Source organism: Pelobates fuscus, chromosome 3, assembly GCF_036172605.1.
Source record: "Pelobates fuscus isolate aPelFus1 chromosome 3, aPelFus1.pri, whole genome shotgun sequence".
NCBI classification, from domain to species: domain Eukaryota; kingdom Metazoa; phylum Chordata; class Amphibia; order Anura; family Pelobatidae; genus Pelobates; species Pelobates fuscus.
The window spans coordinates 414,355,499-414,380,100 of NC_086319.1; the positions used below are offsets into that span (position 1 = coordinate 414,355,499).

Genomic DNA, 24,602 nt, shown 5'->3' on the forward strand with positions numbered 1-24,602 from the left:
GTCGCCTTATAATCGAACAAATATGGCATTATAAAACATGTAACATGACTCATTCTTACAATTCTTACAGTTCTAGATGTGGTTTAGTTGAAAGTAATGTTTTCCAAAATTCAGAATTTTCTGTTGCTGCTACCGACATATCTCTAAGCAGACATAGTATCAGGGAAATCATATTATAAATCATTATTTGAACCACAATGGCATCACATTTGCTCATCCCAAGTCTCAATTCTCCACATACCCTTTTTACTCTATCTATTTCTGAATTCTATGTGCAATAGAAAACATAAAATGCAGATATCATTACCAGGTGATACTTAGATAAGTATCCAGTAGGCAATTCTTTGTATGAAAAAAATCACCAGCTCCCTGAAGCTAAAAAAAATAGAATGGATATACATGATCTTCATTTCCAATTATCAATGATCTCAAATATTCACTGTGTGAGACCATCATCACACCTAATGTGATATGCATCATTGGACAGTGCTGCTTGATCAATGAATATGTTACCATATCTCTGCAGATCTTCTTCTGTGTCTTTTTGTTTGTAAAATTGAGATGATAACGAATTTGTTTCTTATTTGTGGTTTTGGATGAATAATCTTCAAGCGATATTATCAATGCAGAGAAGAGGTAGTATAGAGATTGTAACATGCTGCCTGCTGTCATTTTATAGTGTAAAGGTCCCCAAGCTGTACAAGAACCGGATCCAAGAGACAAGGTAAGTATTTGCAAAAGAAATCGGATGTTTGTTCTTTAGAAATTATCATTTTGAAAGTATTATGAGACAAGGAATATTTTGTAAACAGCTGACTATAATCATAGGGGGATAGATTTATCACTGCAATCATATATATATATATATATATATATATATATATATATTTTTTTTTTTTTTTTTTTTTTTTGCTAACAATATCCTTTGAGAATATTTGTAAGAGTATTGTATAATACTCTTATTTTATTAAAAGGAAAATATTTTTCTTAAAGGGATTCTATAGTGTTAGGAATACAAATTTGTTTTCCTAACACTATAGTGCCACTATCGTGCCCTTTGGTTCACCCTCCCCCACCCCCCTTCAGCACATAAAGAGTTAAAAAAAACACTTTCGTCACTTACCCAATTTCAGTAGAGATGTCGACGCCTCCTCTGACATCAACTGACGGGGAGACCTAATGAGCATTGCGCTGCAAGCATTGCCTCAATGCTTTCCTGTGGGATTTTCACTGATGATGGATAGCCCCATGGAGAGCTATTGTGTAGTAGAGTAAGAATACAGGAAGGCCTCTAGTGGCTGTAAGATATATAGATCAACAGATAGATATATATAACTTAAATGACTCATTCTATGATTTCATCAATAAGCTTGACCGTAACGAATCCCTATACTCCGACTGAGTGTATCCATTGTAAATCTCCCGAGTTCCAAGTGAAGTAGTGATTATGACTCCGAGCTACCCAAACATCAGCCTAGACTTGATGAAGGATACAAATTAACTGTTTTATTATGGCCAGATCACCCACTTATATACACATACCTCCAGCATGGGGTATCAAGCAAGGACAAAGCAAAACACGCCCAAAACACTCCCACAACACACCCAGAAGTATTTGTGACTGGGAGATAATTTAGTTTACTTTGCTTAAACTAATTATCTCCCAAAAATATACATATAACACACAGGAACTCACACAAATATTATATCCCCGGATAGCCTGGATCTGAGCACCCAAGTTGTCCAAAGAGCGCTCAGATCCCACAAACACAGCCATATCACCACCGGGCTAAAGTTTTGACCAACCACACGCATGGCATCTGCCCAAATCAGTTTCAGAGAATAAGTGGTAGCGGTCGGTCATTTTCATGAGTTCCAAACCTTACAAAAAGACGAACGGTTCCCCTGGCTCATAGGTAGCGATTGCTCGCCTTGTTCTTGCAAGCAATGCTACCGGACAGCACTTTCCTGGCTTGTAGTGTGGAGAAGCAGGCGTTCGTATGGAATCACCAGTGTTCATGAAGTTGTGTGTCCAACTTACAGTTCCAGACACTCAATGACCAGGTCCCACTGCCTGCACTTGTGCTACGTTTTCCAGCGCACATGTTGTTCAGTTATACGAATGGCAGCCGCACAGACAGAGCACTTGAGTTTGTGGTTTATTTGATGTTTAATGTGCCTGGGGGTGGTCGGTGTTTGTTAGATTGTATCTCCCAAATGTGGGAAAATGTGAATGGGGTTCAGGAACATAATAACAAAACTTAGCAGGGAAATGTCTTGAACACAGGGAAAATAGTGAGTTTTGTTACATTGAAAATTATAGATTATGCTAACTTAATGTACCTATATTCTTAATTTTAGTAATGACAGGAGACAGATATTTTGCATAGCTCTCTTTACTAAAAACTCCATCAGTACAGATCATAACAAGAACAACCAATCAGAAAAAAGATAGCTAAACCATAGAAGTCCCTGTTAGCCTAAACTCCTCCTCTTTGTAGCAAACAATAAATAAGAAATTCAGAAAAAGTTAAACATGAAACAGCATAACAACAAACAATGAAATCCGAATTCCGGGGAAAAAAATAGCTGAAGAAACGGTGGAGAGAACCAATCACACTGAAAGAAAACAGAAATAAGTTGTGGCGGACCTCCAGAGTATCGCCGCAATGGATTCCCTTTCCCAGTGGGAAGTAGTTCTGTCCAACCCCAGAAGTGATTATAGCTGGTATAGCTTTTCCCCCGTACATTGTCTGAGACTTAATACTGGGAGTAGATCTGGTTATTTCGGACGGGGCTCACAGAATTTAAACACAGACCCCCAGCATGAGGTCTCCATACAGAACAATACTATCTCCTCCCAGGCATCTCTGAATCTGGGAGATAATTGAGTCAAAAGTCTGGAAATTCAATTATCTCCCAGTTACATGAATACATACAGATTGTACACAAAAAACGCCCCAAAACCCCATTAAATCCACGCAGGAACCCCACATGTCCTATATCCCCAGATAGCTCTGATCTGCTTGGTGTAGTGGAATCGCCACTGGGGTCAAGTTTTGACCAGCCGGCCACAGGGTTGTAGCCCAAAACAGTTCCAGGGAGAAAAAGGCAGCAGCTGGTCAACTTTCGGGAACTCCTGCGTGAAAAAAACATATGTTCGCCCTGTCTCTTAGGTAGCGAATGTTCCTCGTAGGTCACAGGTCTTTTCCCCAAAGAGCGCTCTCCTAGCTTGACTGTAGGTGGAGCAGGTGGCGGTACAAATTCACTGGGATTCGCCAGTTGTCATGTCCGAATCTAGTTTCATGAGGTCAACGACAAAGTTCTGCTGCCTGTGTTCGGCAGTCAAGATTGCCGATATCCAAAAGAGCACGCATGTTCGATCATACGAATGGCGGCCTCCCAGGAAAAGCACTTGAGTTACCGACCTTCTTTGAAGTTAATGAGTAGTGATGTCGCGAACATAAAATTTTCGGTTTGCGAATGGCGAATGCGAACTTCCGCAAATATTCGCGAATGGGCGAGCCGGGCAAACCGCCATAGACTTCAATAGGCAGGCAAATTTTAAAACCCACAGGGACTCTTTCTGGCCACAATAGTGATGGAAAAGTTGTTTCAAGGGGACTAACACCTGGACTGTGGCATGCCAGAGGGGGATCCATGGGAAAACTCCCATGGAAAATTACATAGTTGATGCAGAGTCTGGTTTTAATCCATAAAGGGAATAAATCACCTAATATTCCTAAATAGTTTGGAATAACGTGCTTTAAGACATCAGGTATGATGTTGTATCGATCAGGTAGTGTAAGGGTTACAGTTAGGACCCACCTAGGGGGGTCTGCCATGATGTGGCAGGTGGGCTCAATCCTCTCATGGCCATTGGAGGTAACTAAAAGACCTCCATTTGTTTTAAAAATACATAGGGATAAAGGAGAGAGCGCAAGTAACATGTTTTTCTTTGGTTTTTACTATGTATTGGGGCTGATGTGTACTGTAGTCATTGCAGCCGCCCAGTAGTGATGGGAGTTGAGCGCAGGACTTTTCTTTCTGCATTTGTATCCAATTTTTGTATTACTCAGCCTTGTTACAATGCAGCCGCCCATCCCATGTGTTCCCTATTAAGGGTTAATAATGTATAGGGGTGTATATAAAAATACCCCTTTCTGTCTCATTAGAGATTTTTGCCAGAGGCTCAAGGAAGCAAGGTGAATGGTTAGAATTAGGACCCACCTAGGGGGGTCTGCCTTGATGTGGCAGGTGGGCTCAATCCTCTCATGGCCATTGGAGGTAACTAAAAGACCTCCATTTGTTTTAAAAATACATAGGAATAAAGGATAGTGCACAAGTAACATGTTTTTCTTTGGTTTTTACTATGTATTGGGGCTGATGTGTACTGTAGTCATTGCAGCCGCCCAGTAGTGATGGGAGTTGAGCGCAGGACTTTTCTTTCTGCAAGTGTAAGGGTTACGCCCACTTCACAGTGACAGACCAAACTCCCCGTTTAACGCACCGCAAACAACCGCAAACAGTCCATTTGCACAACCGCAAACTCCCCATTTGCACAAGGTTGGATACCAAGCTAGCCATGTCCTGTTCCTTGTCCTCACTGAAGTCATTGAAGGTCTCTCTTCCTCCACCCAGCCACGTACAACACCAAGGGTCCCCGAAAGGTGACAACAAGCCCCCTGGGACGCCTGCTGTGTTTGGTCTTCCACCTCCTCAAAGCCACCTGACTCCTCTTCTTCAGACTCCTCTCTCTGCGTTGCCTCTCTCTGCGTTATTATAAGGTGTGTTAAGTAGTACTGTTCTTATCAGTTTAATCCCTCTTACGTCCCCTGTCAGGGGACGTGTATATAAGGCATCGATTTTGGGAACCGGGAGATGGAAAAAGATGCTTGGTCGTCCTCCTACTTCAAATTTGGGGCACTGCGCGTGCAATCTAATGTGCCACCAGATAGGAGTGGTGTGTTAAGTAGTACTATTCTTATCAGTTTAATCCCTGTGACGTCCCCTATCAGGGGACGTCTATATAAGGCATCGATTTTAGGAAGCGGGAGATGGAAAAAGATGCTTGGTCGTCCTCCTACTTCAAATTTGGGGCACTGCGCGTGCAATCTAATGTGCCACCAGATAGGAGTGGTGTGTTAAGTAGTACTATTCTTATCAGTTTAATCCCAATGTCACGACTACTAGTGTGGTCCAGCACGCAGAAACTATGTAAACATATATATAGGCAAGAAAAGGAAAATAAAAGGACATAGCGTAAACTGGACCTTAGAATGGCCGGACTAATACGCTAGAGACAGAGAATGGTCAAAGGGAAAGCCGAGGTCAAGGAAGCCAGAAAATACACAATACCGTTTACACAAGCCAAGTCAGGGAAACCAGAATTCAGAATAACCAGGGAAAAGCCAAGATCAGGATATCAGGAAATCAGATTCACAATGATAAAGCACTCTCAGGAAACCAGGAACAGGAAACCATGACAGGGCAAGGTACTGGGGTGAGCTAGGTATTTAAATATCACGCGGCGGGCCGGCAGCCGCGACACCCTGTTACATCCCCCTCATCAGGCCTTTTTTAGTCGAATGTATTGCCCACTGTCAGTCCCTTCGGAATCCATGCCTCATTCATCTTAATAAAGGTGAGGTAATCTAGACTTTTTTGACCTAGGCGACTTCTCTTCTCAGTGACAATACCTCCTGCTGCACTGAAGGTCCTTTCTGACAGGACACTTGAAGCGGGACAGGCCAGAAGTTCTATCGCAAATTGGGATAGCTCAGGCCACAGGTCAAGCCTGCACACCCAGTAGTCAAGGGGTTCATCTCTCCTCAGAGTGTCGATATCTGCAGTTAAGGCGAGGTAGTCTGCTACCTGTCGGTCGAGTCGTTCTCTGAGGGTGGACCCCAAAGGGCTGTGGCGATGCGTAGGACTTAAAAAGCTCTGCATGTCCTCCATCAAAAACATGTCTGTAAAGCGTCCTGTCCTTGCCGGCGTGGTCGTGGGAGGAGGAGGATTACTTGCACCTCTTCCCCTCTTAGATTACCGTTGTGCTGTGACATTACCCTTATACGCTGTGTAAAGTATACTTTTTAATTTATTTTGGAACTGCTGCATCCTTTCCGACTTGCAGTAATTTGGTAACATTTCAGCCACTTTCTGCTTATACAAGGGTCTAGTAGTGTGGACACCCAGTACAGGTCGTTCTCCTTCAGCTTTTTTATATGAGGGTCCCTCAACAGGCATGACAGCATGAAAGACCCCATTTGCACAAGGTTGGATGCCGAGATACTCATGTCCTGTTCCTCGTCCTCAGTGATCTCACTGAAGGTATGTTCTTCCCCCCAGCCACGTACAACACCACGGGTACCAGATAGGTGACAACGAGCACCCCGGGATGCCTGTTTTAGTTGGTCTTCCCCCTCCTCCTCAAAGCCACATTCCTCCTCTGACTCCTATTCCTCACAATCCTCTTCCAGCGTTGCCGCAGGTCCAGCAAGTGATGCTGATAAGGCTGTTTCTGGTGGTAATGGTGACCACAACTCTTCCTCTTCACGCTCATCTACGGCCTGATCCAGCACTCTTCGCAGGGCACGCTCCAGGAAGAAAACAAATGGTATGATGTCGCTGATGGTGCCTTCGGTGCGACTGACTAGGTTTGATACCTCCTCAAAAGGACGCATGAGCCTACAGGCATTGCGCATGAGCATCCAGTAACGTGGCAAAAAAAATTCCCAGCTCCGCAGAGGCTGTCCTAGCACCCCGGTCATACAAATAGTCATTAACGGCTTTTTCTTGTTGGAGCAGGCGGTCGTACATTAGGAGTGTTGAATTCCAACGTGTCGGGCTGTCGCAAATCAAGCGCCTCACTGGCATGTTGTTTCTCCGCTGGATATCTGAAAAGTGCGCCATGCCCGTGTAGGAACACCTGAAATGGCGTTTGGCGCTACAGGCTTTTGACTATACAATTCACTATCACCCTGGGAAGCAAAATGGCAATGCTGACGGGTTATCCAGACAAACAGACCTTGAACAGTGATCTGTGAGTACTCCTCCGGACATCCCCAAGCCGATCCTGGCCTGCTTCAGGATGTCCTGTAAGCCTGGGTACTTAAGCACAAAGCGTTGTACGATCAGATTACACACATGTGCCATGCACGGCACATGTGTCAACTTGCCCAAGTTCAATGCCGCTAACAAATTTCTTCTGTTTTCACAAACCACTTTGCCGATCTCCAGTTGGTGCGGATTAAGCCACTGATCCACCTGTGCATTCAGGGCGGACAGGAGTGCTGGTCCGGTGTGACTCTCTGCTTTCAGGCAAGTCAACCCCAAGACGGCGTGACACTGCCGTATCCAGGATGTGGAATAATACCTGGGGAGCTGGGGGGGTGCCGTTGATGTGGAGCAAGATGCAGCAGCAGAAGAGGACTCAGCCGAGGAGGTTATGAAAGAGGATGGAGTAGGAGGAGTAGAGGAGGTGGCAGCAGGCCTGCCTGCAAGTCGTGGCGGTGTCACCAACTCCTCTGCAGAGCCACGTATTCCATGCTTGGCAGCCGTCAGCAGGTTTACCCAATGCGCAGTGTAGGTGATATACCTGCCTTGACCATGCTTTGCAGACCAGGTATCAGTGGTCAAATGGACCCTTGCCCCAACACTGTGTGCCAGACATGCCATTACTTCCTTTTGCACAATCGAGTACAGGTTGGGGATTGCCTTTTGTGCAAAGAAATTTCAGTCGGGTACCTTCCACTGTGGTGTCCCAATTGCTACAAATTTTTTGAACGCCTCAGACTCCACCAGCTTGTATGGTAAAAGCTGGCGGGCTAAGAGTTCAGTAGAGCCAGCTGTCAGACGCCGGGCAAGGGGGTGACTTTGTGACATTGGCTTCTTATGCTCAAACATGTCCTTGACAGACACCTGACTGTGGGCAGATGAGCAGGAACTGCTAAAGGCGAGAGACGGAGTGGTGGATGGTTGAGAGGGGGCAAGGAGGACAGCAGTGGTTGACGTGGCTGAAGATGCTGGACCAGGAGGAGGATGGCGGCTTTGAGTTTGTGTGCTGCTTGTACTCATGTGTTGATCCTATAGGCGTTTGTGATGTGCGATCATGTGCCTTCGCAAAGCACTTGTACCTAGGTGGGTGTTGGACTTCCCACGACACAGTTTATTTTGGCACAGGTTGCAAATGGCATCGCTGTTGTCAGAGGCAGACACACAAAAAAAATGCCACTATGCTGAGCTCTGCAATGACGGCATTCTGGTGGTGGCAACAGCAGGCGTTGATTGGCGTGCTGTCTGGCTGACCCCGGGTGGCGATGCATGCTGTCTGACTGTGCCATTAGCTCCTTGCGATGACCTCCCCCTGCTTCCAACTCGTCTCCTCCTCCTCCTCTCTGTCTCCCCATCTGAACTTTCCCCCTGTTCTTCTTCTCTTCTAGCGGGCACCCACGTGACATCCACGGACGCATTGTCATCATCAACCGCTTGTATCTGACAACTCAGCAAAGGAAGCAGCAGCGGGTACAACATCATCATCATCACACCGTATGTCCATGTGTGTAATGCTGCCTGACTGAGACATATCCCTGTTATCTATATCCTCTGGCGATAATGCTTGCGCATCACTCATTTCTACCAACTGATGTGTAAATAACTCCTCTTACATACCCAGTGAAGCAGCTGTGGTGCTAGTGTTGGTGGTGGCGGCAGGCGCGCGAGTGGTAACTTGAGAGGGGCCCAAAGCTAAGCTGGAGGAGGATGGTGCGTCAAGGTTCCGAGCGGAAGCTGTAGAAGATTGGGTGTCCTGTGTTAGCCAGTCAACTATGTCCTCAAAACTTTTCGAGTTCAGGGTACGTGGCCACTGATTATTCTAGGGCCAAAGGGAATCAGAGTACCACGACCACGACGGCCCCTGCGGGGTGGCCTGCCTCTGCCTGTCATTTTTTTTTCGATTAGTGGTTCTATGCGTGCAAGCTACTGTGACAACAGATATGAGTGGCACTGTGCACTGGCAGAAGTTGGCAGAGTAGACGCTGTAGGCCTGACACACATGCTTGCAGACAACTAACTGCTATTCAATCTATTACGGTCAAAATTGTATTTTTTTTTTTTAAATGTACACTACTGTTACACCAGATATGAGTTGCATTGGTGTGACACTGTGCCCTGGCAGGCCCTGAAAAGCACACGTGTGAAGGAAACTGACTGCTATTATATTACAGTCCAAAAAGTTTTTTTTTGTTAAATGCAAGCTATTGTGACACCAGATATGAGTGGTGGCACTGGGCAAGAGGGCACAGTATACACTGTACACCTGACACACACGCTGGCAGACAACTAACTGCTATTCAATCTATTACAGTCAAATGTATTTATTTTTTTAAATGTACACTACTGTTACACCAGATATGAGTTGCACTGGTGTGACACTGTGCCCTGGCAGGCCCTGAAACGCACACGTGTGAAGGAAACTGACTGCTATTATATTACAGTCCAAAAAGTGGTTTTTTGTTAAATGCAAGCTATTGTGACACCAGATATGAGTGGTGGCACTGGGCAAGTGGGCACAGTAAACACTGTGAGCCTGACACACACGCTGGCAGACAACTAACTGCTATTCAATCTATTACAGTAAAATGTATTTATTTTTTTAAATGTACACTACTGTTACACCAGATATGAGTTGCATTGGTGTGACACTGTGCCCTGGCAGGCCCTGAAATGCACACATGTGAAGGAAACTGACTGCTATTATATTACAGTCCCAAAAGTTTATTTTTTGTTAAATGCAAGCTATTGTGACACCAGATATGAGTGGTGGCACTGGGCAAGTGGGCACAGTATACACTGTGAGCCTGACACACACGCTGGCAGACAACTAACTGCTATTCAATCTATTACAGTCAAATGTATTTATTTTTTTAAATGTACACTACTGTTACACCAGATATGAGTTGCACTGGTGTGACACTGTGCCCTGGCAGGACCTATAATGCACACGTGTGAAGGAAACTGACTGCTATTATATTACAGTCCAAAAAGTTGTTTTTTTTGTTAAATGCAAGCTATTGTGACACCAGATATGAGTGGTGGCACTGGGCAAGTGGGCACAGTATACGCTGTGAGCCTGACACACACGCTGGCAGACAACTAACTGCTATTCAATCTATTACAGTCAAATTTATTTATTTTTTTAAATGTACACTACTGTTACACCAGATATGAGTTGCACTGGTGTGACACTGTGCCCTGGCAGGACCTGAAATGCACACATGTGAAGGAAACTGAGTGCTATTATATTACAGTCAAAAAAGTTATTTTTTTGTTAAATGCAAGCACACGCTGGCAGGCAGGCAGGCAACTGCAATTAGATTACACAGGAAAAAAAAAAGCAGACTGATGTTCTAGCTCTAGAAAGGGCTTTTTGGGGTGCTGTCCTTACAGCAGAGATCAGATGAGTCCTTCAGGACTGTAGTGGACACTGAATACACTAGCCTAGCTATCAATTTCCCTATTAAATCAGCAGCAGCACACTGTCCCTCCTCTCACTAAGAATGCAGCTTCAGAATTAATCTAAAATGGATGCTGTCCAGGAGGTGGGAGGGTATGGGAGGGAGGGTCTGCTGCTGATTGGCTGGAATGTGTCTGCTGACTGTGAGGTACAGGGTCAACGTTTCCTCACTGATGATGAATAGGGGGCAGACGAACATCGCATATGTTCGCCATCCGTGGCGAACGCGAACAAGCTATGTTCGCCAGGAACTATTCGCCAGCGAACCGTTCGGGACATCACTATGTGCCATTTTTTCAAGATTCAAAAGTTGATTACATAGTGTCGACATTACAGTCCACCAGGGACTTTTTTCAAATATATATTTGATCAGTCCAGCACCAGGATGAAAGCACCAAGATTTTTTTCTTACAAGCAACGACATCATACCAAGTAAGCATTTTCGGCTGTGTCTGTCTCCTTGATGTTTTTGAGTGGCTGTATTATTCTTTTACAGGAGATTATTCTCTGTTCTATATCACAGCTTATATCTCCCAAATTGTCAGCATATGGAGCAGATTTGGTTGCGCTAACACAACATCTTGGAGAAAGGCAAAGGATAAGTATTTGCACAGACGCAAACATGCATACCATTGGGGTATTATAGATAAAGAGAGTATTCATCACTGCAAAAAGAGCCAAAAAGTCAGAGTGGACATGACTCTGAATACTGATACTATAGTTGAAAGATATTCTGGAAGGGACAATGACTCAAGTTACCTTTCCAAAAGGGACAGCAAGTAGGTCCTTTGATGGACATAATAATGCCTGACTGCCTGCAAACAATGGAAAGCCATGGTTTCCCAGAAAGGAGCTTATGAATTACCTGATTCCCAAAAACATTGTTTAAAATGGCATCTGTACACATGCATGCTTGTCTACCACTATGCTTATTTCTTAGTAAGACTACTAAATGCATATTCAAACGGAGAGGAGGCTGTGGCTGGCAAACAATGATCTTGAGAAAGCCTGGTATTGTGGGCGAAACGCGTCGAAGTGTGAACAGCTTCCTGCTGCCAGAGGTGGATGCACGTCTAACTGTCAGCATTGTTTGCCAGTCACAGCCTCCTCTCCGTTTGAATATTCATTTTATCAGCGCTGAGATCGGGTGGGAGTGTGCGCTGATGGTAACGGCTGCCAAGCCTCTGTGTAATTTAAAGTTTATATCGTGGTGTCTTGGAAACGAGTACCACAACTTGTGATGTAAGGGTTTTTAATTTGGGGGAAGGGTTTTGTATGTTAACTTGATTAAGTTGCAGTATTACGCTATGATAGGTCTTTTTGTATCATTTCAAGGTTAAAAGCCCACAGTGCAACAATGTACCTACAGATGCTGTGACATAGCTGCAAGACTAATCTTAACCCTGTAAAAGATCATCACCCAAGATTTATTGGACCCTATAGCAAGACTTTTCATGATTATTTGAGTACTACACTTATGCTGGTCTGTTTTATTGTATTTTATTTTATTGCACTTGGAAGTATTTCCAGGAGTCCTCATTTATAAGTGTTTTACTTCAGATTGAGAGTGATCACCTAAATTAGGTTTTCAAGTATAGCGCTGACACTTTATTTTTGTTGATATATTATGTGTAAAGTTTTTAAGGATCTTTATATGTGTATAGCTGCTGAATTTACTCACATTCTTATTGATATTTAGTTTTATTTACTTTTAAGATCGGCGCTCTCCTATTTTGTCTATATCTGTGTTATTATAAAACCTTTGTTCTGTTTAAGAAACAGCGAACATTATCTAAATCTCTGACTCCATTGTATGTTCAGCATGAAGTGTCTCCAAGTAAATAAAGGAACAAGGTGGGTCTGTTGTTCTGGACTGAATGCATGTAAAACTAACTGCCAATAATGCTGGCTTGCCTCTTTAAGGGCTGAGTAAACAAAGAGCACTGTTACAGTCAGGACCGGCCTTAGTCCTTTAGGCGACTTATGAGTAAAATATTTATAGCGTGCCTACATGGTCACATATAGTGTGAATATAGGGGTGCAGTGTGTGTAAAGGGGGCTTTATTACATTAATAATTAATTGTTACATTGAAGGGAGGAGGGCATGCTGATCTCCGCTAGTCCAGTGTGTTGGAAATCTGGTCTGTACCTCTGCCTCTGTGTGTCATATATGTTAAGAGCGTATTTACTGTGTGTGATATATGTGTGTATTGACTGTGTGTGATATTTGTGATTGGTATTGAATTCAGATAAAAAAATAAAAATGCATGTAGTGCCATGTGTGAGTGCAGATGTATATTTTTGCAGTGTCACATGCACGCAGTCCCACAGGTGGATGCACACAATTATACCCACTATATATTATAAGTCACTTGCATACAGTCACCTGCACACAGTTACAGGTAGAAAATCACACACACACACACACACACACAATTACAGGCAGCCTCACACTGTCTTAGGCAGACCATCACACACATAATTACAGGCAGACAGTCACACACAAACCAGTCACAGGCAGACTCACACAGTCACAGGCAGATAGTCACAGAGTAACAGGCAAACAGTCACACACACCATCACAGGCAGTCACACACACATAGTCACAGGCAGACAGTGACACACATACAGTTGCAGGTAATCACACAGTCATAGGCAGTCACATACACACACAGACAGTTACAGACAGTCACACAGATACAGTTACAGGCAGACAGTAACACACACACTCATAGGCAGGCAGTCACACACACACACAGCCACACATGCAGTTATTGGCAGACAGTCACAAACACAGTAACAGGCAGACAGTCAGACACACACAGACACACACAGTCACAGGCAGTCACACACACAGACATAGAAACATAGAAACATAGAATGTGACGGCAGATAAGAACCATTCGGCCCATCTAGTCTGCCCAATTTTCTAAATACTTTCATTAGTCCCTGGATAGTTAGGATAGCCTTATAGTTAGGATAGCCTTATGCCTATCCCACGCATGCTTAAACTCCTTTACTGTGTTAACCTCTACCACTTCAGCTGGAAGGCTATTCCATGCATCCACTACCCTCTAAGTAAAGTAATACTTCCGGATATTATTTTTAAACCTTTGCCCCTCTAATTTAAGAATGTCCTCTTGTTGTGGTAGTTTTTCTTCTTTCTAATATAGTCTCCTCCTTTACTGTGTTGATTCCCATTATGTATTTAAATGTTTCTATCATATCCCCCCTGTCTCATCTTTCCTCCAAGCTATACATGTTAAGATCCTTTAACCTTTCCTGGTAAGTTTTATCCTGCAATCCATGAACCAGTTTAGTAGTACCTTTAAGTCATCAGAAATAATCACCCCTAAATCCCTTTCCTCACATGTTGAGGTTAGGACTCTATCAAATATTCTGTACTCTGCCCTTGTGTTTTTACGTCCAAGATGCATTATCTTGCACTTATTCACATTAAATGTCAGTTGCCACAACTCTGACCATTTTTCTAGTTTACCTAAATCATTAGCCATTTGGCTTATCCCTCCTGAAACATCAACCCTGTTACATATCTTAGTATCATCAGCAAAAAGACATACCTTACCATCAAGACCTTCTGCAATATCACTGTGACGAGACCAATCTCGCCACATTGCATTGGAAGAGCCTGGTTGCCCGCCTGTTGCCTATGGACTATGGCCCTGGGAGATTGGGCCCTTTAAAAACAGTATTCGGCCATACCAGAGTGTTACATTACTGTTACATTGTTACTGTTTCATCGCTGCTACTACTGACATTTTGCTGGAAAACTACAAAACACATGAAAGGATTGATACCGAAGTTCGGCAAACTAACGACGGACCCCCCAGTTCTCGGCGTGTGCCACCACTTAACCCCGGTCACCTCTGGAAGTACCGAACGGCCGACCACCTAGCTGGAGATGTGTGCCGCCACTTGATCACCCAGGGAGTTGCGGTTTGCGGTTAACCACAAGCTAATTGAGATGAAATGTTGTGGTTAACCGCAGGCTAAGTACCCCTCCCGGGCGGTCCCCAATTCGTACCCCGAACGGTAATAACTTCCAGGCAGAGAGCGGGGGTTCGTATATCAGTCTGGCCGTGGAGAGTTCCATAAGATCACGCCGAGGTACCGCTGCCTATTGTCATCGCTTAAAACATGGCCGCCACCTCGTGTTCGGGACTAAAAACACACGAAAGACTTTGTATGCAAGAGACTGGACGTGCCATTCGTGAGGTCTGAGCGCTATTCGCATGGATGATGCGCTTGGAACCGAGCTACCTAATGATGGGTGGAATGTGAGGGATTCCTAGTGAAATGATATAATTGTACATTTTATACTGTTTTCTATTATAGTTATTCCACGTGGGATTTTGGGCCCTTGGGGATAATCGAGGCATTCCAGCCGTTGGATTCATTATCCCCAAGAAGGGCGGGGACTTATTTCAAAGGACACAGTATATTGTCATTGGCTGATTGTATGTTTTGTCCCGACATGCCACTCGGTCCAGAGGGGGTTGTCCCTGGACCGAGAATGTCTGCATAAATAACGCTGTACTGTGTCAGTAAAGCCAGTTCTTATTTTGACCCTCAAATAGCAGCCTCGACTCGTTTTGTGGGGAAAGCTGAGCTATAGCTAGTGGGAGATTCTACACTTACAGGTCTCTACTGCTTGCAGCTCCGTTTGACTCTTTGTGTTTGGGAACCAGGACATCCAAACGATCCAACCTCCTGCTAGCCTGGAGGTCCTGTAAATACTGTTGGGGAAGGTTTGGCAATTTAGTCGAACGCGGTCGGTGGTGTATGCTAAAGAATCTGTGGAACTAAAATCGGCTATGCAAATACACGAACACAGCTGACCCTTAACGTCGCCTCCACTTTGACACTTCGGTTAAAGTCGAAGTACGTTCGACAATTCGAACATCCTGTTGTAATGTGCTATTTGCACGAACGGACCTGTTCGTGCCTTCGAAGGAGACTTAGCCGTTTTTCTGCAGGAAATTGACCGACCGCACAGCCCAAATCTATGGAACTGTTTTGGGCAGGAAAATGTGCTTGCGGTCGGTCATAAAGGACTTCCGGCTATCTTTTTATCCACTGGAAGGAATGGTATGATTTTCAAGAGTGTTTATGTTTAAAGTATGCTGAGTTTAAATATGTGATTGGAGATTGGATGTATGGTTCTAAAGTTACAGGGTATGTGGAAAAACTGTATTTTTACTGCCTGTGATAATTATGTTAAACCATTGTGTAACATAATTGTATCACAGGCAGAGGGGAGGATTTTGTGTGTAAATGTTGGGAGTGTCTTCTGTAATGTACGTTGTTACGGTTGCCTCCAGGCTGGCTGGAAGTTGGACCGTAGAAAGGATGCTCCTAGCGCTCACCAAAGGATCATCAGCACCGTAGACACCATAACTACTGCGTAGCCACCATAAGTACTGCAGACTCTATGAACCACCGCTGCTGGGCTGGTATCTCACCATCTGCTCTGTGCCCTGGACCTACGACCAGGCTCCAGTAGGTGAACCTCTTCCTTCTGTAGAGCGAAGCAGGATCAGGAACAAGAGCTCTTACAAGAGCTCAGTAGCTAAGGGAGTATGAAGAGCAAAGCTATCCCTGTAGTGATTATAGCTGTCCCCTACAAACATGAGTCAAGGCTGCAAGTTAGAGGATCAGAAGAGGTCTGAGGTGCTGGAACACCCAGCCTGGTTTTTTATAACGGTTGTGCACATACAGAACACACCCAGGGGGAGGCATAAAATAACCAATCAAATAACAGTACAACCCACACATCCCCTCCCCTCAGATAAGCAGTTAACATAATTATTACAGACAGTAAAAATACAGTTTTTACACATACACTGTAACTTTAAAACCATACATTCAATCTCCATAAAAGTTACATATTTAGACTCAGCATACATCAAACATAAACACTTTCAAAAATCATACAATCATACAAATCCCTCCAGCGGATCAAAAGTTAAGTGGAAGTCCTTTATGACCGACCGCAAGCACAATTTCCTGCCCAAAACAGTTCCATAGCTTTGGGCTGTGCGGTCTGTCAATTTCATGCAGAAAAACGACTAAGTCCCATCTTCGAGTCTCTGGAGCTGCAAGTTCAGTATGGAAGAAGGTAAGGGTCAGCTGTGTTCGTGTATTTGTGCATCCGATTTTAGTTCCACAGAATCTTTAGCATACACCGCTGACTGCGTTCGAATGAACAAAGATGGCCGCCGCCACGTGTTCGACTGTCGAATGGCGGCCACCCAGCGGTCGGCAATTAACCTGCAGTAACCTCACAGCCTGGGAGGTAAATTGCCTGCACACTTTAACTTCTGGGTGGTCTGCCTGTGTGGTACTTGGTTCAGTAAGCCCTATTTACTGAACCAAGAGGGAGAAAGCCAGGGACAAGTTATTTTGCAGGTCTGGGGACATAGTCTTAAAAGGGCATTGTTCAACAAAGTCACAATATGTCCCCCAGATGGTTCTTAAAGGGCCATACACACCCAATAAAAGTTAATACGTTTTCAGGGGCACAATCTTCCAGGGGCCATAGTCATGAGGAAGGAGGCTGGCAAATAGGCTTCTCCACAATCCAGGGAAGCAGGGCAATTTTCCATTTAAAGGGCCAGATACAAATAGCAGTATGATTGGTTATTTTGTAACACCCTGTGGGTGCTCCTACCTAAGGGAAACTGTCATAAAAGAAGGTTCTTTTGGTGCCATTAAACAGACCACTGCTTGACCCTCAACACGGAGCTCTGTCTTGTCTTTAGGGGGGATTTACTGTATGCTGTTTACTGTATACTGAGACTGATTGCCAGGAGTGTAAGCTGATTGTCTGCTTTTCCTGTTTGTCTGCTAGCAGCTATTCGTGAGGTTCCAGTTCGAGAGTTGGAGTGCTATTTTGTATCCAGTTTGGGAGTTTGGTGTTCTGCAGTAGCTGTGCCTGTGTCTCTGGAAGGGGAAGATCTACTAAATGGTGGTTTATCCCTTTTATGCCTGGGGGTGCCGTTGCAATCACTAATAAAAATATTAAAGAGAATGGGTCCAAGCACAGATCCCTGAGGTACCCCACTGGTGACAAGCCCAAGCTTCGAATATACTCCATTGACTACAACCCTCTGTTGCCTGTCACTCAGCCACTGCCTTACCCATTCAACAATATTGGAATCCAAACTTAAAGATTGCAGTTTATTGATAAGCCTTCTATGTGCAACAGTGTCAAAAGCCTTACTGAAATATAGGTAAGCAATGTCTACTGCACCACCCTGATCTATAATTTTAGTTACCCAATCAAAAAAATCAATAAGATTAGTTTGGCATGATCTCCCTGAAGTAAACCCATGTTGTCTCTGATCTTGAAATCCATGTGATTTTAGATGTTCAACAATCCTATCCTTTAACATGGTTTCCATCACTTTCCCCACTACTGAAGTAAGACTTACTGGCCTATAGTTGCCCGACTCCTCCCTATTACCTTTCTTGTGAATGGGCACAACATTCGCCAACTTCCAATCTTCTGGGACTACTCCTGTCATCAATGATTGGTTAAATAAATCTGTTAATGGTTTTGCTAGTACACCACTAAGCTCTTTTAATAGCTTTGGGTGTATTCCGTCAGGTCCCATTGACTTATTTGTCATAGTTGGGTGCATGGTAAAAGTCAAATAGGAAAACAAGACAAACAAGGGCTAAAGACAAACTCAGAGTTAAGACAAAGCAAAGGTCAATACCGAAATACAACACTATGAATCAAGGACTGCACTAAAGAGTACTGGGAACAGAAACCACAATAATGCAAAGCAAATAGGCTTAGATAGGTTTAAATACTAAGTGATATTATGTAATTGGCCCATGTCATGCCTGTAAGCCTAAAATGTGCTCAAATTGGGCCCTGGACTGACATGAACCAAGTAGAGTCCAGATACTTCCATTTCCCCTTTAAGAACACACTCAGACTGCACTTTAAGGGGCAGGCCATGTGAATGCAAATGGCATTCAGCACATGGCCCCATCAGAGTTCCCTTCCTTGCTCAGGTATTCGGCATGCATTACCAGGACAGAGCTCCCTGACCAGCTCGAGGACCAGGTAAGTAACGCCACACTGAGAAAAGTGAGAGGTTGTAATGATGTGGTTATTTTGCCAAAAGTGCTCCTTTAAGATGTTAATTTTTGATTAAAGGTAGATGAATGGAGACAATTTCAGGACCTCAAGCACATTTTATGTTTACTAACAGGTTATTCCACATTTATGGTGCTGTAAAAGACAAACCTGCTTGGCGAATCTCCTTAAATGAGGGCTAGGAGTGATTAGTAAGGAGCAGCAATTGGAGCAGATGCCTAGTAGGCAACTGGAATGAGCATTTTGCTCTGATATATCTCTCTACCTTATCTCCATACTACACCCGGCATTTGGGAAAGGTGTAGCTTGTACTAGGAGCCCCAGATAGAGGGAGAGACAGACAATGCCAATATCATTGCACACTCTATGTTTCATATTAAACCTGCATCATGAAAGAGTAAGGATGACAGTCAATCACTTTTTAAAATTATTTCATTAAAATCTATATGTTCTTGACATCTCAATAGCAATCCTTTTCAGTGAGGGCATTTAAGTAGAGATACGGAATGTCTACATCAAAATTGGATCTGTGTAGGAAGCTGGCTTATACCTGTAGAGCAGCTCAGCTAAATTTTAACCATAGACAGGGAAGTTGGCTTCATGTAACCATTTAGTTAATCTACCCCAGGTAATAATAACAATATAGCCATTCAACTGGATGTAGCTTCCCAATCATCAAAAAAAAACTCAATTGTGGAAAATAAATTGAAAGACTTGACACACAACAAAGGTATGTAAAACAAATCCAATCTTTAGCTGTTTTTAATAGAAAACTAATTTTACAGCATTTGAATCTGCAATATCGGACCTGTTTCTACGATATGCAGGTCGTAGTGATGGACCTCTATATAGATAGATGACTAAGTCCTGCAAACTAATATAGACAAGAAATGGTATCTGTTTTATTCAATTTGAAACAGAAAAATACTAAACATCAACTCTTCATACTTTTCAGTAATTATCAAGATTTTTTTCTGTATAATTAGTGTTCTAAGATGGGTAGATAAATTGACAGATTGCTTCAGTTTCTAACCAACAGTACAGCAGGGTAATATAACTTAACAAACAGTCTGCCTCACACCACTTATCCCATAGAGTTAAAATAGTACATCCTTAACAAATATAGTCAATTAAATATATCTGGATTGGATGCACAATTATGAAATGTTACATTTACTTTCTCTTTAAGAAAAGTTGTATTACTGCTCCTCTGATATGCTTATTTCTCAGACTGTAAATAATAGGGTTTAGTAATGGGGTAACTATAGTGTAAAGCATTGACACCAGCTTTTGTAGACCCAAGTATTCTTTATTAGATGGAACCAAGTAATTACATACTAATGTCCCATAATATAAACACACCACAGTCAGGTGGGAACTGCAGGTGGAGAAGGCTTTCTGTCTCTCATTGATGGTGGAGATCTGGAGGATGGTAAGAAATATACTGATGTAAGTCATAGTAATAAAAGCAAATGGGAAAAGTGTAAGCAAGGTGGAGAGGACAATTGTTACTATTTCATTAGCCATATCCTTAGTACAAGATAGATTAAGAATTGGAACCAGATCACAGAAGAAATGGTCAATTATATTGGAACCACAAAATGTCATTTGGCTTAAGATGAGAACATGAGGCAAAGCAACTAGTATTCCTAATGCCCAAGATAAAATTCCAAGATAAATACACAATGTAAGGTCCATAATGGAGGCATAACGTAGTGGATTACAGATGGCCAAATATCGATCATATGACATTACCGTGAGCAGTAAACATTCAGCAGCAGCAAATATAGAAACAAAGTAGAATTGGATGAAGCAGCCAGCAAGAGACATGGTGATTCCTTCCATTAATGTAATGTGAAGCATTCCAGGAACAATGGTTGTGGTGAGTAGAATGTCAGTAATAGACAAGTGGCTGAGGAAGAAGTACATGGGAGAGGAGATGTATGGAGATGTTACCACCAATGAGATAATCATAGAATTTGCAGATAAAGTCACAATATAGCTGACTAGAAACAGAAGAAATAGCATAATTTTAATGTTGTGAATGTTCTCAAATCCTAGAATCCTGAATTCCTTGATGATGGTTCTGTTATTGGGATGCTCCCACTTAAAAAAAACAAAACAAAAAAAAAAAAAACACATTAATACAAACTGCAGAAAAGTTAATGGAAACATATCTGAAAGAACATATTACAAGAAGTCTATCACGCAATCAGTGGAATTGCATTTGAGAAACACATAATATTTATGTTTTAAAGAGAATTCATAAAGTTTCTCAAAACTATAGCATTGAAGAAAACGTAGAAAACACCTTTAATTTGTGTTAATCTTTACTTCGTGTGATGCTTCATTTTAATTTAAATGAAATGTACCAACCAATTCAGTCCTGGCACTGATGGGGCACACACTATATTCAGAAGGAAATATAGAAACTTAAGAATGGTTACCAACCCTGCTACCTCTTTTCCTGGGCTTACATCCAAATTCTGCTGTTCTGTGTGAATATCCACCTTTATGATAGGACTGCTAGTGATTCACCCTGTAAAGCACTGCATTTTGTTTTTGCAGAGATCTAATATTAAAACGTGACTTACCATACATACATACATCACTTATAGGGCAGTTTCTTAACATTAAATAATCATTTAAACGTCCAGGCATTTAGCCCTTAACATATCTGAATATGTCTTTGTTAAAAAAATATATATAAATTTAATTGCAGGATGGATTCTATCCACTGCTTGGCCATCAGGATATATCCAGATGGACAAAGTTGAACATATAATTTAAGGGCAGTATGGGAACATGTTCACGGGGAACTGGATAGGTGGGGGAAGTATGACATTTCCTGTTCGGGGCATAATAACTTCATGAAATGATTGCACTACCAAAAGTTATATACTTATTCAGAACATTATCAATTCTGTTTCCCAAACCTTTTTTAAGAGAGATATAACAAAATGTAAACTAATTTACACATACTAACAAACCCCAGAGGACATCTCCAGCTACGCTGTACAAATGTACTTGTAATTGGGTAATGGGAGTCCAAATATACTATATTATTATCAAACCTCCACATTGGCACAATCACTGCAATATTGCGGCCCCGTGGTGTTTGTTATTTGTATTGTATTTTTTTTTACTTTTCGTTTGTTTCTGCTCTAATATAATTGTGTTGTAGCTATAATTCAACATTGGGAAAGTAAAGATGGATGCAGGTTATCTAAATGAAACAATATGCCAAAGGTTAAATATGCATTGATGCTAGAGTTTAAAACGTATACATATTGTATTGGCAAGATTGCAATGTTCAATAATGGAAGAAAGAACAAAAATAAAGGAAATAGATATCATTACTATGTTTGATGAGAATGTAAACCAAGCACGATATTGTAATTAATCTTTATTTTATATATTAATTATAAAAAAAAAAATATATATATATATACATATATATTATAAAAACATGACTGCCACCTCTTTCCCTGGGTTAAAAAGTAGGTGCCATCACTATTCTGAGTGAATAATCTTTCAAAAGAGAGCTTTCCTTCTTTTAACAATGTTTGAGGAGATTTTACAGTTTAGGTAGGGGGGCTAGGTAAATAACTAGACCTTGCAACAACACATATATTTTTCAATTGTTTTTAACAACCCATTTTTTTTTTTGTTTCGATGTATTACAGACATAACAATTACTGGTCTTTTTAAGTGTTCACCATTCATTCATAGAATCATTCGTTTTCAGAAAGCCCCTTGCCAGTAATGCAACTTTTTGACTTTCCTTTTTAAACACATTGCTTTGCTCAATATCACTTAATCTGTCTAACCATTTCAATACGCAATTATCTCAAGTATTTTCAGGATTAACCTTTTTACAGACAGCAAAAAACGGGTCGCAAGAGTATTCTGAGAGCGGACAGCAGCTGAAATAGCCTGCCCTTCGGTGGGTCCCCGCTCAGAACTCGTGCAGAGAGAACTTGCTGGCATTTTGGATCTGGACTGCCCATATGGGTGGGACCAGTCTGATATGTTTCAGAGATGTTCTCTCTGTAATTGCACAAGATGAGCAAAAAACAGCTTGAGATCTGAGCGGGGACCCACCAAAGGGCAGGCTATTTCAGCTGCTGCCCGTTCTCAGTATACTCTTGCGACCCATTTTTTTTTGCTCTCCACAAGTTTAAAGGGATAATACAGACGTGGACCCCTTGCTCACGGTGCCTAGGGAGATATCAGCTATGCCTCACTGATGATGCCTAACAAGGCTGAAACGATCGTCTGGGGTTGCTGTATCTCTCGTGCAGAGAGAACTTGCTGGCATTTCGGATCTGGACTGCCCGTATGGGTGGGACCAGTCTGATATGTTTCAGAGATGTTCTCTCTGTAATGGCACAAGATGAGCAAAAAACAGCTTGAGATCTGAGCGGGGACCCACCGAAGGGCAGGCTATTTCAGCTGCTGCCCGTTCTCAGTATACTCTTGCGACCCATTTTTTTTTCTTTTTACAGACAGATCTCTGTTACATTTGGCAGCAATCTTTTACAGCTAACTCATAATTAACTAAATAGTTAATACAATTTGTTTAACAAAAACAATATACATAAGAGCAATTTCTACCGATGTGTAACAAAATACACATACCCATTGAAGTATTTTGGTTTCCACAGATATGCACATTATCAGATGAAAGAATACTTTTTGGAGTATGTAGCTATTCTTTGAGAATCCTCCACAAATGCAATTTCATTATTGCAAATCGTCATAAATTAATTCTTCATAAATAATTATGGAGAAAAAGGACTCAGATTTCTCTTCTCAATTAATTATCTTTAAATTCTTCCTCCAGTACTAGTCATAGTAACTATGTTCGAATGTTTTCCTCCTGCTCACCTCTGCCTTTGCATAGTAACTCTGGAATGTTTAAACAAAGAATCATTGGAATGCCATCATGCCGTTTCAGTCACATATGTTTCTCCTGTTTAAAGCCGGGTACTAAAACGTTTTTTCATGGAACAATTTGAACTTTTTTTCAGTGATCTTGTTGTAATCTTCTTGCAGCAGAGTATTTAAATATTCAATCAGTAATAATTCAGAATTTAATCCTGCCCAAGCTTGCTTTGTTCTCAACCACATCCTGAGAGGTTACAAGCAATGAGAACAAGTTTATGTCCTGGCCTTCCAGGATATCTTTGCGAATGGTCAGGGGCACAAAGTGGGCGGGCGTGAATATGGGAGTGGAAGTGCTAGGTATTGGGTTTGTGGTGGTGTCGTTACTATGAGCGGGAGCTTGAGTTGGGAACCTCTAAGGAAGGGACGGCTGTCAATGGTTGAGGGGATCCCAGTTTCTCGAGCCTAACACTGATAGTGTTAATGGAATCAAGAAGGGACGACATTAAACCCTTGATTTCCCTATAGTTGTCGGGTGGAGGGACTACACCTGGCTGGGGAGTACAGGTGTTGGTGATAAATAGAGTTTGGCTTTGCGAGCTGTAGTCAGGAATGGGACCCCCATGCATCGTAACTCAGCTGCAAGTCTAGGGATAGTCCATGAACATATGGAATACGGGCTGGGTGCTTCCAGATTCTCAGAAGGGGTGCTTGGACCAACCGGGGTGGGTAAAGCGAGATCCTCCTCTTGTTCTGGGACTTGCAGCATACTAAGAATATAGACATAAGTAAATAGGAGGATTTTTGTTATGCATGAGTGCCTGTGTCAACTAGCTCTAGCTAAGCCTAAGGAGAACAATTATCTTGTCGTACCATGACGATGAAGCCTGCCTAGTGCCAAGTGGCGATAGAGGTTCTAACTATGAGGAGGGCCAAGTGGGCTGGGGGTCATAAATATTTTGTTAAATGCCTCTCGGTGACAGTAACAAGACCAAATATATGTGGGTGTGACATGGTGAGGCACTGACTAATAACCGACAGTGATTAATATGAGGCTATAACTATGCGTTG

General features: G+C 42.5%; 1 protein-coding gene across 1 annotated transcript; it reads right to left on the minus strand.

Annotated features, from left to right (window-relative positions):
- Positions 1 to 19,817: 19,817 nt before the first annotated feature.
- LOC134602049 (olfactory receptor 1E16-like) lies at positions 19,818 to 24,300 on the minus strand. The gene is made up of 2 exons (XM_063446550.1): positions 24,082 to 24,300; positions 19,818 to 20,750 (listed from the first exon to the last, which is right to left on the minus strand). Exons 1-2 carry the CDS (start codon positions 24,298 to 24,300, stop codon positions 19,818 to 19,820), a joined length of 1,152 nt encoding a protein of 383 aa, XP_063302620.1.
- Positions 24,301 to 24,602: the final 302 nt, after the last annotated feature.